This window comes from Capra hircus, chromosome 21 (assembly GCF_001704415.2).
Source record: "Capra hircus breed San Clemente chromosome 21, ASM170441v1, whole genome shotgun sequence".
Classification (NCBI taxonomy): domain Eukaryota; kingdom Metazoa; phylum Chordata; class Mammalia; order Artiodactyla; family Bovidae; genus Capra; species Capra hircus.
In genome coordinates, this window is record NC_030828.1 from 24,275,989 (window position 1) to 24,289,315 (window position 13,327).

Genomic DNA, 13,327 nt, shown 5'->3' on the forward strand with positions numbered 1-13,327 from the left:
GGGCATGCTGACACGATGACAGGTACACATGGCAGTCCTACAAGTGGGATACACATGAGCAGCCTGCTGCAGACTGAATGTCTGTATCCTCCCAAAATTCATGTTAAAACCTAATGCCCAATGTATTTGGAAGTGGGACCTTTGGGAGGTGATTAGGTCATGAGGATGGTGTGTGTGGGTGTGTGTGTGTGCTCAGTCATGTCTGACTCTTTTGTGACTTCATAAACTGTAGCCCGCCAGGTTCCTCTGCCCACCAGGCTCCTGTGCCCGTGGAATTTTCCAGGCAAGGATACTGGAGTGGGATGCCATTTCCTACTCCAGGGGATCTTCCCGATCCAGGGATCAAACCTGCATCTCTTGCATCACCTGCATTGGCAGGCAGATTCCTTACCACTACCGCCAAGTGGGAATCCCTGTGAAGATGGAGACCTCATCAATGAGATTAAGAGATCCCAGAGAGTTTCACCCTCCTCCCCTCTACCCCTCACCCCATGTAGTAACACGAAGAAAAGACTATTTTTTTGTGAAATAGGAAGCAGGCCCTCAGGAGACAATTGAATTGCTATGCCTTGATCTTGGACCTCCCAGCCTCCAGGACTGTGAGAAATAAATTTCTGAGGTTTGAAAGTCACCCAGCCTATAGTAATTATGATAGTTTGTTACAGCAGCTCTAAGGGACTGACACAGGCAAGAGAGGCAAAAGGACCTAGTCTACAGCTAGAAAAGAGGACAATGGAGGACTATTGAGGAACGGTAAATATCTCAAGAGGAAAAAATCACCAGATGCAAGGAGTAAGGGAATGCCGTTAGCAGATAAAGTCAAGCACTATTAAAGTAAACAATTCACAGTAAGTCTAGAGAATTTAACGCCCGATTATCCGAAGCCCTGGATAAAAGACAACAGGGGTTAAAACACACACACGATTCTACAGGGCGAGTGAGGAAAGCAGATGCTGGGAGAAACTGCAGGAAAGCCTGGGAGAGGGACAGACACAAGCAAGGAAAGAAGCTGAGGACCAAAGTCCGTTACGCTCAGGAGCCGCGGCAGCCGACTTCTTAAAGGTGAGCTCCAGGATGATGAAAGAGGCGGCATTCATTCATTCGTTCTTTGGGCAGATTAAAAAACAAAAAACAAAAACTCTGTCCAAAATGTTGCCAGGATTGGAAACGAGTACCAGAAGATGTCCCTTTCACAAAACTACAGGCCTGGACGGCGGACGCACCCCGAAAGGCATAACCGCTGACGGACTCTGAAGTTACGGAGATCCGTGTTCGAATCCCGACTGTCCGGCTCGGCAAATTAGAAAACCTTCGGTGACTTCGGTTAAACGGCTTGCCCTGGGTGGGTCACACCGCACTGTGAAGGGCAGACCTAGGGTGAGGACCACCCCCCCCACCCCCACAAGGTCGCTGACCCCAGTGCTTCTTCCATCAGCCTGATGCTCTGGGCGGCCTCGCGCGGCCGGCCCCGGCCTGGGGCGCCTTTGTGCCCCCCTCAGCCGAGCGCACTCGTAGAAGCGGCCCGCGCCGGGGGGCGGGGGGAGCCGCGCGGGAGATCTGTCAGCGGGAGGTGGGCGTGGGACTGGGGGCTGGTGGGAGCGCCCCCGAGGTGGCGCGGACCTGTGGGGAGGGGGGCGGCCAGGTGGTGATTGGCTGGGCTGCGGCTGGCAGTTCCCGGCCAAGAACAAAAGAGAGCGGGCGGCGGGCGGCCTTCGGAGTAGGCGCTGCAGCCCGCCCGGCGCGGGCTTCGCTGCTGGGGGAGGACGTACCTACCACCCGCCCGCCCGCCCGCCGAGCAGCCGGGCTGGCGCGCTCGGTTTCTGCGCGAAAGCCGGCCGTGTACCTAGGAATTAACCGGCCGGCGCTGGAGGGGAGGGGTGGGAGCGGGAAGTGGGGTGTGTGGGGGGGGATGCTGAGCGCGCGCGAGAACAATAATAAGATCGTGTTTGCGGTCGCTGCCCGAGGAGGAATTCGGAGGAGGCGCGAGGCCCGCTGCTCGCGCCGCGCCCGGGAGCCCGGGAAGGAGGCCGGCGGCGGCGGCGGCATGAGGCAGGCGACGCGGCGCCTGTGAGCAGCGCGCGGCGGCGGCGGGGACCTCGGCGCGGGCAAGAGCCGAGCGGCCGGGGGCTCCCCTCCCCCGCTGCCGGGCGGTGATTTGCCGGGCCTGCTGAGCCCCCCGCCCACCCCCTCGCCTCAGCCGCCGCCTCGACGCTTCCCCTCGTCGGAGCGGCCGCTAGTCCGCCCGCCCGCCCGGCTCGAGGCCCGCGGGGAGCGCGGCGCAGTCCGTCGGCCCGCGGGGGGGCGGCCTCCCGGCATCTTCGCGGCGCCCAAGGACGACCAAGAAGGGGAGCGGCAGGGATGGCGCGTCCGCGGCCCCGCGAGTACAAGGCGGGCGACCTGGTCTTCGCCAAGATGAAGGGCTATCCGCACTGGCCCGCCCGGGTGAGTACGGCGGCGGCGCGCGGGCCCGCCCGCCCACCATTTTCCCCTTCATGATGGCGCGCCCGCCCCTTTTCCCCATCGCCTCAGCCCGGAGCGCGGAGCCCGCCGCGAGCGGCCGACTGCGGCCGGGGCTGAGGGCTCGGGCGCCGCTGCGCAGAGAGAACTCGGCCGCGCCGGAGGCGAGGGTTCCCGCGGGCCGCGCCCGCACCCCGCGAGGGCGGCCATCCTTCCGCCCACTTTCGAAGGCGGCTCCGGCCCCTGCAGGCCAGCTGCTGCCTTCCTCCCGGAAAGCCGGCGGTGACTGGGAGCCCGCTTCGCCGGGAAGCGGGCCTGGAGCAGAGGCATCGCCCGGGGCAGGGTGGTTGGCGGACTCGGCGGTCTCGGGGCGAACGTCGGGGCACGTAGAGGAGCGTAGTGCAAATGGCTGTCCGCGAGCCGGCGGGCGCCCGCGGCGTCGATCCTGGAAAGGGGCAGTGGTCATTCCGAGCCGGCGGCAGCCTCTTGGCAGTCGTTCATCCATCTCGCAGAGCATCCTTTGCCATCCAGACTTGTTGAGTTTTCCCTGAGCGCGATTCTGGGTGCCCTGCCTGCTCCATCATTGTCCTGGGGTACAAGCATCCCCGGTGCCCCTGCTTCTTTTAAACCGACACCGAATAGTCAGGAGCTGGCAGCTTGCCACTGGCTAGTGGGTCCCGGAAGCTCCTTATGCCTTTTCACCTCCATATTTGTTTTAGGTCGGATTCCAGACCTCATCCTTGGCCCCCCACCTCAGTCCACAATAGCTCTCTCTTCCCATAAGCAGAGTTGTTGCTGTGCTTTTTCTCTAGAAAGCATCTACGTGTAATACATAACATTAAATTTTTTTTACCAGGCCCTTCACTAGCATGTGTGCTTTGTGTTTTAAAATCAATCCCTTTTACTTTTGTAATAGTTGGTAGTTAATTGCTTGACATAAGAAATGTAGTGGAAAGGAGGGTCAAAGCATGTTCAAGTCTGAATTGGTATCCTTGAGGAATAGAAGTAGACATGGGAAATAGTGGTAGCATAAATATGAATGAAAACTCTAAAAATGTTGTATTATATGCAAGTGAAGATACCCAAGACTCCCCCTACCCGCCCGTCCCCCCTCTCCCACCAAATACACCCATTCACAAAAAGAAGTGATATCATGGGTGGCCAGACTGAAATTTAGTGAAGTTGAAGTAATGGACGGACATAATCCTTTTTTTTTTTTTTCCAGTTTGTCATGATTGTAAAATAGGAAGAACACTGGGTCAGGAATTGGGGGACCCTGGCATCTGGTCTGGGCTCTGTTATGGGCTGATCATCTGGACTGTCTGAATATCCATTTCTGCAACTATAAAATGATCATCTCTAGGATTTCTTCTAACACTAACAACCTCAGATTTCAAGGGGAAAAAAACAGTCTCATTCAGATTTCATGAGGCTGTGCAAATAACTTTTATCCGTATCTGAACTGTATCAAAGTTCATGGTAGAATAATGGATTATTTCTTCATATATATATGTATATATATATAGGGCAAGATTTGTTACTTTAGGAGTCCTTTAGAGAATCCCTTGAATATACTCTTCAAGTAAGAAATAAACAGTTACAGGGCACATATGTTTATGCATAGTCAAAAGTAAATTAAAAGTTATCATCACCAGTTGGTCATTTTCTTGTAACACAATGGCTTTCTTTAATCTTATCTTTGAAAAATATTTCCTGAGAGTCAAAAAGAAAATAGACTTAAAATTTTATTAACATGTTGCTTGCATAGGTTGGCCACTTGTAGTGATTTTGAAACAAAAACGTGCTGCAGAAGTGGTCCTAGTTGTATATTTAATTGAACATAAAATTCCTAGGAGTTTTAACTCCATACCAAGGGAAAATGGAAAGTAAAATGAGGAAGTAAAGTCAATTACATTGTTAGATAAGATGCAGTAAATACAGAGGGGAAATCTGTGTCTGTCCACATTACAATGAGTTCCTCAAGGAAAGGACCTAAGTCTCCCTAATTTTCTAAAATATTTTGTAATGAGTGGCATGCTGTAATTTCCAAATAAAGGTAAAGGTTAGAAAAAGAAGGAGCTATTTGAGTTTCTGCTCTTCTTGAGCTACAGTTGAATGTGTCAAGTGTTCTCATTTTATTTTCTTACCAATTCGAGGAGATAGTATCCCTACTTTACATCTAGCTATAGCTTTGTAGATGATGATATTATAAAATACTTACAGGGGAAAAATCCTAATCATTCAGATTTCAATATTACTGCTTGATTTGAAGGCCAGCCCTGAATTCTATATGGCCACAAGGAGTTAAACACAGGAAGAACATGGGGGAGACAGTTTTTTTCAGGCTATGGGGAGGAGCTTTCTAATAGAGCTGATCCACGTGGAATGGAGAAGTGACTTCCCTGCTGTAGAGATGACATTTGTTTTAGTTCTAGGAATCCCCTTATGAGGAATGTGAGCCAAGAGAATTCAGACCTCTGGTAAATTTGATCAGGTTGGTTTCAGCTTTTGGCTGGGCTTCACACTCTGTGTCCTGGGGCATGTTCTGTAGTCTTTCCAAGTTTCTGTTTACTAGTCTGTAAAATAGGGATAATTCTCACCTCACAGGTATAGTGTATGTAAAAACACTAAGCAGTGGTATTGAATGTTCCTTCCTTTTTTCCTTTTTGGATTTCTAACTTTTCCCCTGTATCACTACACTATTTAAAGTTTTCAACTCTTGAGTAAATTTGTTTCTTGTCCAACATTTTATCATGAAAATTTTCAAATATATGGAAAAGTTTTAAAAAATTTGTACAGTGAATGGCCATATATCTTACCACCTAGATTTCCACACTTAACATTTTACTATACTTGCTCTATTTGTTTATATATCCATCCCTCTAGGTGTATAGCAGTTCATCTTATTTTAATGCACCTCACAGTAAGTTGCACCCATCATTATAATTTACTCCTACACAGTTGAACATGTGTATCGTTAACTCAGTACAGTCAGTTCAGCTGCTCAGTCCTGTCCAACTCTTTGTGACCCTGTGGACTATAGCACGCCAGGCTTCCCTGTCCATCACCAACTTCAGAAGTTTCCTCAAAGTCATGTCCATCAAGTCATTAACTGGAGGTCAGTACTTTTAATAGATCCCCTTTTTCCTTTTGAGGTAAAATTTATGTAGACTGAAACACACTTACTGTAAATGTACCATTCAGGGAGTTTGACAAATGGGTACACTGGTGGAAGGCAAGCCCCTACCGGCGCAGAACAGTACCGCTACCCAGGAAGGTTCCCTCATGCCTTTCCCCAGGCGGTTCTTGTCCTCTCGCCTTTTCACATGTGTTGTTTTAACATTAAATAGCAGCTGGCTGTTTCTGATGGGAATACTTGTGAAAGTGAAGTGAACATGTTAGTCGCTCAGTCATGTCCGACTCTTTGCAACCCCGTGGACTATAGCCCACCAGGCTCCTCGGTCCATGGAAATCTCCAGGCAAGAATATTGGAATGGATTGCCATTTCCTTCTTCAAGGTATCTTCCGGACCCAGGGATCAAATCTGGGTCTCCCGCATTGGGGGCAGATTCTTTCCTGTCTGAGCCACTGTGTATAACTTTAAAAATTAGAAGTTCATTTATGCCTGAAGATAAACTAAATACTAAAAAACAGTTGTGCTAAAATGAGTTTCTGAATCTTTTTGAGTATGTACATTATTGGTTAAAAAGAAATTGAGCATGGGCACCTCTAATATGTATACATTTATTTTAAAATTAGATATACATGTTCTTTGCACTGTTATCTACACTGTAAAATAAAGGCAAAAAGAAACTAATAGGGATGACATGATTTAGAGGATATTTTGTGTTTTAAAATTCTTATTGGCAAAATGTCATTAATAGTACTAAATTAAGTTTATATTTTTAAAAGTTCTAAGTTTTGGAATTTTTTTGCCTACTTCTTGTGAAACCTGACTAGAATGTCAGAGTTTTTAATCTTCTAAAGAAGTAAAGAATTGTCAGGTTGGCCATTTCCTTGCGTGCTTGTGCTTATATTATTCATGTCATCTTTGTAGGACCAATGTAGGGGTTTCCTTTGTGGCTCAGATGGTAAAGAATCTGCCTGCAATGCAAGAGACCCAGGTTCGATTCCTGGGTTGGGAAAATCCCCTGGAGAAGGGAATGGCAGCACTGTACAGTTTCTTGCCTGGAGAATCCCACGGACAGAGGAACATGGTGGGCTGCAGTCCATGGTGTTGCAGAGTTGGATATGACTGAGTGACTAACAGCTTTTGCAGGACTCCTTTAGCTAGCTTGTTCATTTAGGGAGAATTCTGTTAGTAGTAGATGTCCCATAATTGTGCTCAGCCAGGCACACACAAATGACAATAGGTAAATAAATATAACCATCTAAATAAACACACTAATGTTAATTTATATATTAAATATTAGTAAAGTTTACTTTTTGGGCAAAAGAATAAAATAGGAATTGTACTTTTTTTCCTCATACCTATTAAAATCATCTTGTGTATTTCCTGACGTGTGAGAAATCTGCTTATGTTATTCCTCTAAAAGAAGCAATACCAAAAAATGTCTTAAAGCTCTGTGTTTCAACTAAAGAGCTTTTTAAAATTAAACTTTATGTGAGAATTCTCAAACATTGTTAATAGAGTAAACTGATACAATCACTTTAGAAAAGGGCCCTGATCTGTGGCAACCTTGTGACCTAACAGTCTGTTCTAGGCATATATCCAAGAGAAATGAGTGTTTATGTCCACCAAAAGACTTATACAGCAATACTCATAATAGCACCTTTATCCATAAAAGCAGAAGGTTGAAAACAACCCAGATGCCCATCAACACAAGAACAGTTAAGCAAATTTGTAGTGTATGTGTACAGTGAAGTACTACTCAGCCATAAAAAGGAACAGACTACTAATGCCCACAAAAATATGGATGAATCTCAAAAATACAAGATTGAGTGAAAACAGCCAGATACAAGAGAGTACATTCTGAATGATCCCATGATATTCAAAAACAGGGAGAACTGATCAATGGTCATCAGTCTGTGGTAGGTGGAGGTGATGGTAGGGTTACTGACTGGTTGTTGTTCAGTTGCTAAGTTGTGTCCAATTCTGTGACCCCATGGATTGCAGCATACCAGGCTTTCCTGTCCTTCACTATCTCCCAGGGTCTCAAACTCATAAATGTCCATTAAGTCAGTAATGCCATCCAACCATCTCATCCTCTGTCACCCTTGACTGGGAGGAGGCACTGGAAATGTTCCATACCTTGATCTGGGTTTGTACATATGTAAAAATTTATCAAACTTGCACATTTGGGGTTTTTGCGCTATTGCATATATTATGGGGCTTCTCTGGTAGCTCAGCTGGTAAAGAATCTGTCTGCAATGCAGGAGACCTGGGTTCGATCCCTGGGTTGGGAAGATCCCTTTGAGAAGGGAATGGCTACCTACTCCAGTATTCTGGCCTGGAGAATCCCATGGACTCTGTAGTCCATGAGGTCACAAAGAGTCGGACGCAACTCAGCGACTTTCCCGTATGTAATGCCTCAATTAAAAAAAAAAAAAAAAAGAAAACATGCACTTTGTATGAGGTGAGGGGAAAAAAAAATACTCCAAGCTTTTTCATGGATTAAATTTCACCCTTCTTAGCTTTTAATAAGAAATGTTTTCCTTTAAGGCTTCAGTCCTACAATGTTACATCTTCCTATTCCCTTTTGACTATTTGAGAAACTTCATTTATTACTTCATAACTTTCCTTGAGGCTTCTTTTTAGTTCTGTGTTCTACCTCTGTCTTTTGTTTAACTGCACTAGAGTCTTTCTGTTCCTTTCATACTAAATCATTCACTACTCTTCATATTTTTGATCTAGTGATCAACCTCTCACTTGTTAAAACTCAAGAATACAAGAATAAAGCATTTGACCTGCCCATCTACAACAGTTCAAAGCGCTGTACCTTTTTTGAGCACCTATTATATGTAAGGCGCTATACTAGGTATATTTTTTCATTTTTATACCAACAGGTTAAACTTGCAGCAATTTAAAAATATTGTAATTGAATGATTAAAGTAATATACCATGCATGCTAAGTTGCTTCCTCGGGTGTCCAACTCTTTGTGACCCTATGGGCTGTAGCCAACCAGGCTCCTCTGTGCATGGGATTCTCCAGGCAAGAAGACTGGAGTGGGTTGCCATATCCTACTCCAGGGGATCTTGCCTACCCAGGGATTGAACCCAGGTCTCTTAGGTCTCCTGCATTGGCAGATGGGTTCTTTACCACTAGTGCCACCTGGGAAGTGGTACCATACCCTCTATTAATGTGCATACTGGTTGGGAATTTTCAGTTTCTAACATAGCACTCTGCTGGTTTCTTTGTCTGTTTGTTTTTCCTTCAACGATAGACTGCTAGGTTATGAACCTAGCAGGTTTATTTCTACAGACCAGACGACATGTTTTCAGAGAATCAGCTGAGGCTTAAATTCTTCTTAATCTCAACATAAAGTAAGGTGTTTATAATCTTTATTACTTTTGTCCTGATTCATGGAGGTCCATCATTGGTTCATTCCTCGTGTAGAGTGGCACAGGCTCATGCACCCTTTCCCTGAGAGACTGTATTCGCATCACCAAGGAACTGGCACACTGTCTCATTTTTTTCTGCTCAACCCTGGGAGCAGATCAATAACTTAAATTCTCACTACCAACGTTTTCCATTGCTTCCTTTTCAACCAGGTGAATCTGTTTCTGTCATATCGCTTTTGGAACGCCCTAATGACTACAGGGAGGCCTGGCGTGCTGCGATTCATGGGGTCGCAAAGAGAAGAGCGACTGAACTGAATGACTACTTGTTGCCCCATGATTAGAAAAATATTAATTCTCTTAGTTTCACTATATGAGATCATGTTTGATTCTTTTGGAAAATGATGGTTTAAAATGATACATGACTTTGTTGAAAATGTCTGTTAGCCTTAGAAAAACATTATAGACTTAATAAGTATAGTAAGCATGACAAAGGAAGAGCCCAAATCTTCCTATTTGTTGGAGAAAGATTTTCTATTGCAGAAGAGTCTCCAGATGTTTGATCAAAATATAGCCCACTCGGTACAGTTATTAGTCCACTGTGAACAGGCTTCTTGATCATTTCAAGTAGTACTACTGAAAGCATGGTCTGTGGATTGCTACCTATCACTGACAAGATACGTATAGAAATTGAGAGCAGGAGTTTAGAATCTTTTTTAGCTATTTGATAAAGTAACCTTTTGTTTGTGAATCTGATTTTAAAATGAGGTTTGTATTTGTATGTCTTTTATTTTTCTAATAATTCATCTTTAATATATTTTACTAAAATGTCTGTAACTAATTAGAATTTTTTTTAATTGCTCCTTCACCACAGAGTAGAAGTACTGACTGTAGATTACCATTAAAAGTCAACAGTGTTCCTTGCACCAAAAACACTTTGCTCATACTATAAACTGTTTAAACTGTCTTTATTTAAAGAGAGAATGGACTGACCTTCATGTTATGTATTAATTCCACCTGTGTAACAAAATTTTATTACACTAGAATGTTCATCCTAGAAAGATTAATTTCCCTAGACATACATGTAAGCATCATGAATATGTACCTATAACAGTAGGTACATAATTTTTGTAATATATACAGTTTTCCATCTTTTCCCCGACTAAACACTATATCTTTAGAAGACTTTCAGTGGCAGTGAATATGTTTCTGTAACATTATTTGTAACAGCCATCTGATAATTTATGGCATGGACTATTTTTATAAATTATAACTACCTATTATAGGACTTTTAGTTTATTACTAGTTTTATACTCTTAAAGAATACTCTGAGAAACATTCTTTTGGCTAAATCACTAGTTATTTCCTTAGGACAAATCTCTGGAAATTATCTGAGTCGAGGGGCATATGCGTATTTTAAAGCTTTGTGTTATAAACTTTCACTATCTTAACCACAACCAGAATAAGAGAACACTTGTCTTCTCACATATTCATTAAAAGTTAGATGATTCAAACTTTTGAAAGCCTTTGTTAATTTATTTTTATTGCAATATAATGGCTTTACCATGTTGCATTAGTTTTTGCCATACAATGAAGTGAATCAACTATATGTTTAAATACATCCTTTCCCTCTTGGACCTCCCTCCCACCCCCATCCCACCCTCTAGGTCATCACAGCGCACTGAGCTGAGCTCCCGGTGCTATGCAGCAGCTTCCCCCTAGCTAGCTGTTTTACACAGGCAGTGTATTTATGTCAGTCCTCCAGTCTCCCCATTTAACGAATACTTGATGGAATTAATTTTGGTTATTAGGCAAAATATATGTATTTATATCAATAATGTATATCATCGGATGAACTGAATGCTAAAGCTGAAACTCCAGTACTTTGGCACTCATGCGAAGAGTTGACTCATTGGAAAAGACCCTGATGCTGGGACGGATTGGGGGCAGGAGGAGAGGGGGACAACAGAGGATGAGATGGCTGGATGGCATCACTGACTCGATGGACATGAGTTTGGGTGGACTCCGAGAGTTGGTGATGGACAGGGAGGCCTGGCGTGCTGCAGTTCATGGGGTTGAAAAGAGTCGGACACGACTGAGCGACTGAACTGAACTCATCTTGTTATCAAGTTAGAATGAGTATATATAACACTACTATGAGATCGATATCCCCATTAGAGAACAAGGACTTTCACCTAAAGACACTTAAGTCTTAATTCTAGACTATTAAGAATGCCACAGAACATAAGAAAAATGATACCAGATTGGGTTAAGGACTGAAGAAGCATTTCACGTTATGTTGGGGGTTTCCCTAGTGGCTCAGCGGTAAAGCATCTGCCTGCCAATGCAGGAGATGCAAGGTTGATCCCGGGGTTGGAAAGATCCCCTTAAGAAGGAAATGGCAACCTCTTCTAGTATTCTTGCCTGGGAGACTCCATGGATAGAGGAGCCTGGTGGGCTACAGTCCATGAAATGGCAAAAGAGTCAGACACGAGTTGGCAGCTAAACAACATGGCCATACATACTGATGTGTGTTTGTAGGGCTCACGAGTTGCTGTGAAGCTAGAAATCTTCAGAGATTTACTATTATAACATTTATTATATTATCTTTAGTCCATATCTCTTTGAAAGTCCTTTGACACAAGGCAGTATAAAAATAAGTATTAGTTGTACATTTAAAGAAAGCTGAGACTCATTAAAATCAATTCTGAATGAATAGCATGGTGTTGACTTGGTGTAGTTTCCAAAACCTTTATGTGTGAGAGAACCTGTTTGCTTTGACCATCAAGTAGGGTAGTCATGAAAGTTACTGTTAAGTAGCGCCTAGAAGCTGCATCATAAGCACTACTACTAGCTTGTGCAGCTTCTTGCCAGTTTACTGCATTCCTAGACCGTATGCCAGCCTTTTCCTGTCTGCATTTCCTACCATTTGTGTACATAATCTCCTTTCAGCTGATTAAAATAGAGGTAGGAATTGAGTTTTTCTTTCATCTTCTTTCTTGATCAAAATTTGCTATAGTCAGGTAAGTAACATCTGTATGGTTACAGAGAGCCACATAGAGATAAAAAGAGTGAAATAATCTAAAGATGGGTGAGCTCAAACCTTTAGAATGACATCCTCCAGATTTCTGAGCAAGACTTCCTGCCATGTATGGAAAGACAACTAGACCAGGAGTTCAAAGATAAGCACTTTATTCTACCACTGTCATGGTTTGCTAGGTTTTTCATTATAACCTCTTTATAAAATAGGGAGAGTGCTAATTCTTACTCTCATCCTTTTCCCTAGTAATCAAATGTGAAAATATACTTGAAGGAACTGTTTGCTAATTAAGTACCTAATAATTACCTCCTGGAAACACCAGACTAGGAGCCTAGTAAAGTCTGAGTAAGTGCTTTTGTGGTTTGGCAAGTGTTTCAGCTGTTTCCTTGTGACTTTATCATGGTGGGTTGGCTCTAGGCTCTGGGAGTTGTGAGGACTTCCCATTATTACCCCTCCTTCAGATTTCTGAGTGTGATGAGCCATCTCTAGAGATTCCACATAGCTTTAGGTTGGGGACAAATTAACAAATTAAGCTGGACTGTGTTGGCAGATAAAAAGGGTCTGTGAATCAACCACTCTTCCCAGTTGATTACTGGGACTCAAGATCTGACTGGATTCTCTAAGCTTGATTATAGTCTCTAAGTCTTCCCCAAAGTGGAGGTACCATTTCAAAACGGACTGTGTAATTCTTACTAACACAGTAGTAACTTCCTTGTTTCTATCTAGTAACGTCTAGTAACTTCTATGTTTATTAACATGAGAATTGTTGGAAGTGATAGGTTCAGTTAGGTTCAGTAGTTGTTAGCAAATATATAAATGAGTTTCACAGAAGATTAAAAAACTTTTATGTAGGGAAAAACGTCAGAAAATAAACTCATAGCTTTAGATCTCTTTTTTCCTTTTTACTGAAGTAGAATTTTTGTTCTAATGACATCTTTAATTTTGGAGGAAATGCATATTTAGAGGGAGCAGTATTATACAATCTCAGTTCAGTTTTTTCAAAGTTAGTATATGTTAAATGGATTGAAAATTAATTCCCTTTAGACTTCTGTTTGACTTTCAAAATGAGACCAGTTATTTTCAAACAAGGCATAACTGTTCTTATCTCCTTCACTGGACTGCTTCATGAGGATTAAGTCAATAATTTTGAAAAAGTATTTAGACCTTGGAAATGAGTAATTGTTGCTGATTGATTCTGTAGCAGTCTAGTCTAATGGCTTTCAAACTTTTTGGTTATAACTGACAGTAAATATTAATTGGGATGATTTGGGAGAATGACATTCTAACATGTATACTATCATGTAAGAATT

General features: G+C 43.5%; 1 protein-coding gene across 1 annotated transcript in view; it reads left to right on the plus strand.

Annotated features, from left to right (window-relative positions):
• Positions 1,782-13,327, plus strand: part of LOC102169802 (hepatoma-derived growth factor-related protein 3) — a 76,345-nt gene continuing 64,799 nt past the window's right edge. Inside the window, exon 1 of the mRNA XM_018066208.1 lies at positions 1,782-2,442. Within this exon, the coding sequence (XP_017921697.1) occupies positions 2,359-2,442 (84 nt within the window). The 5' untranslated portion in view covers positions 1,782-2,358. The remainder of the gene's footprint in view (positions 2,443-13,327) is intronic.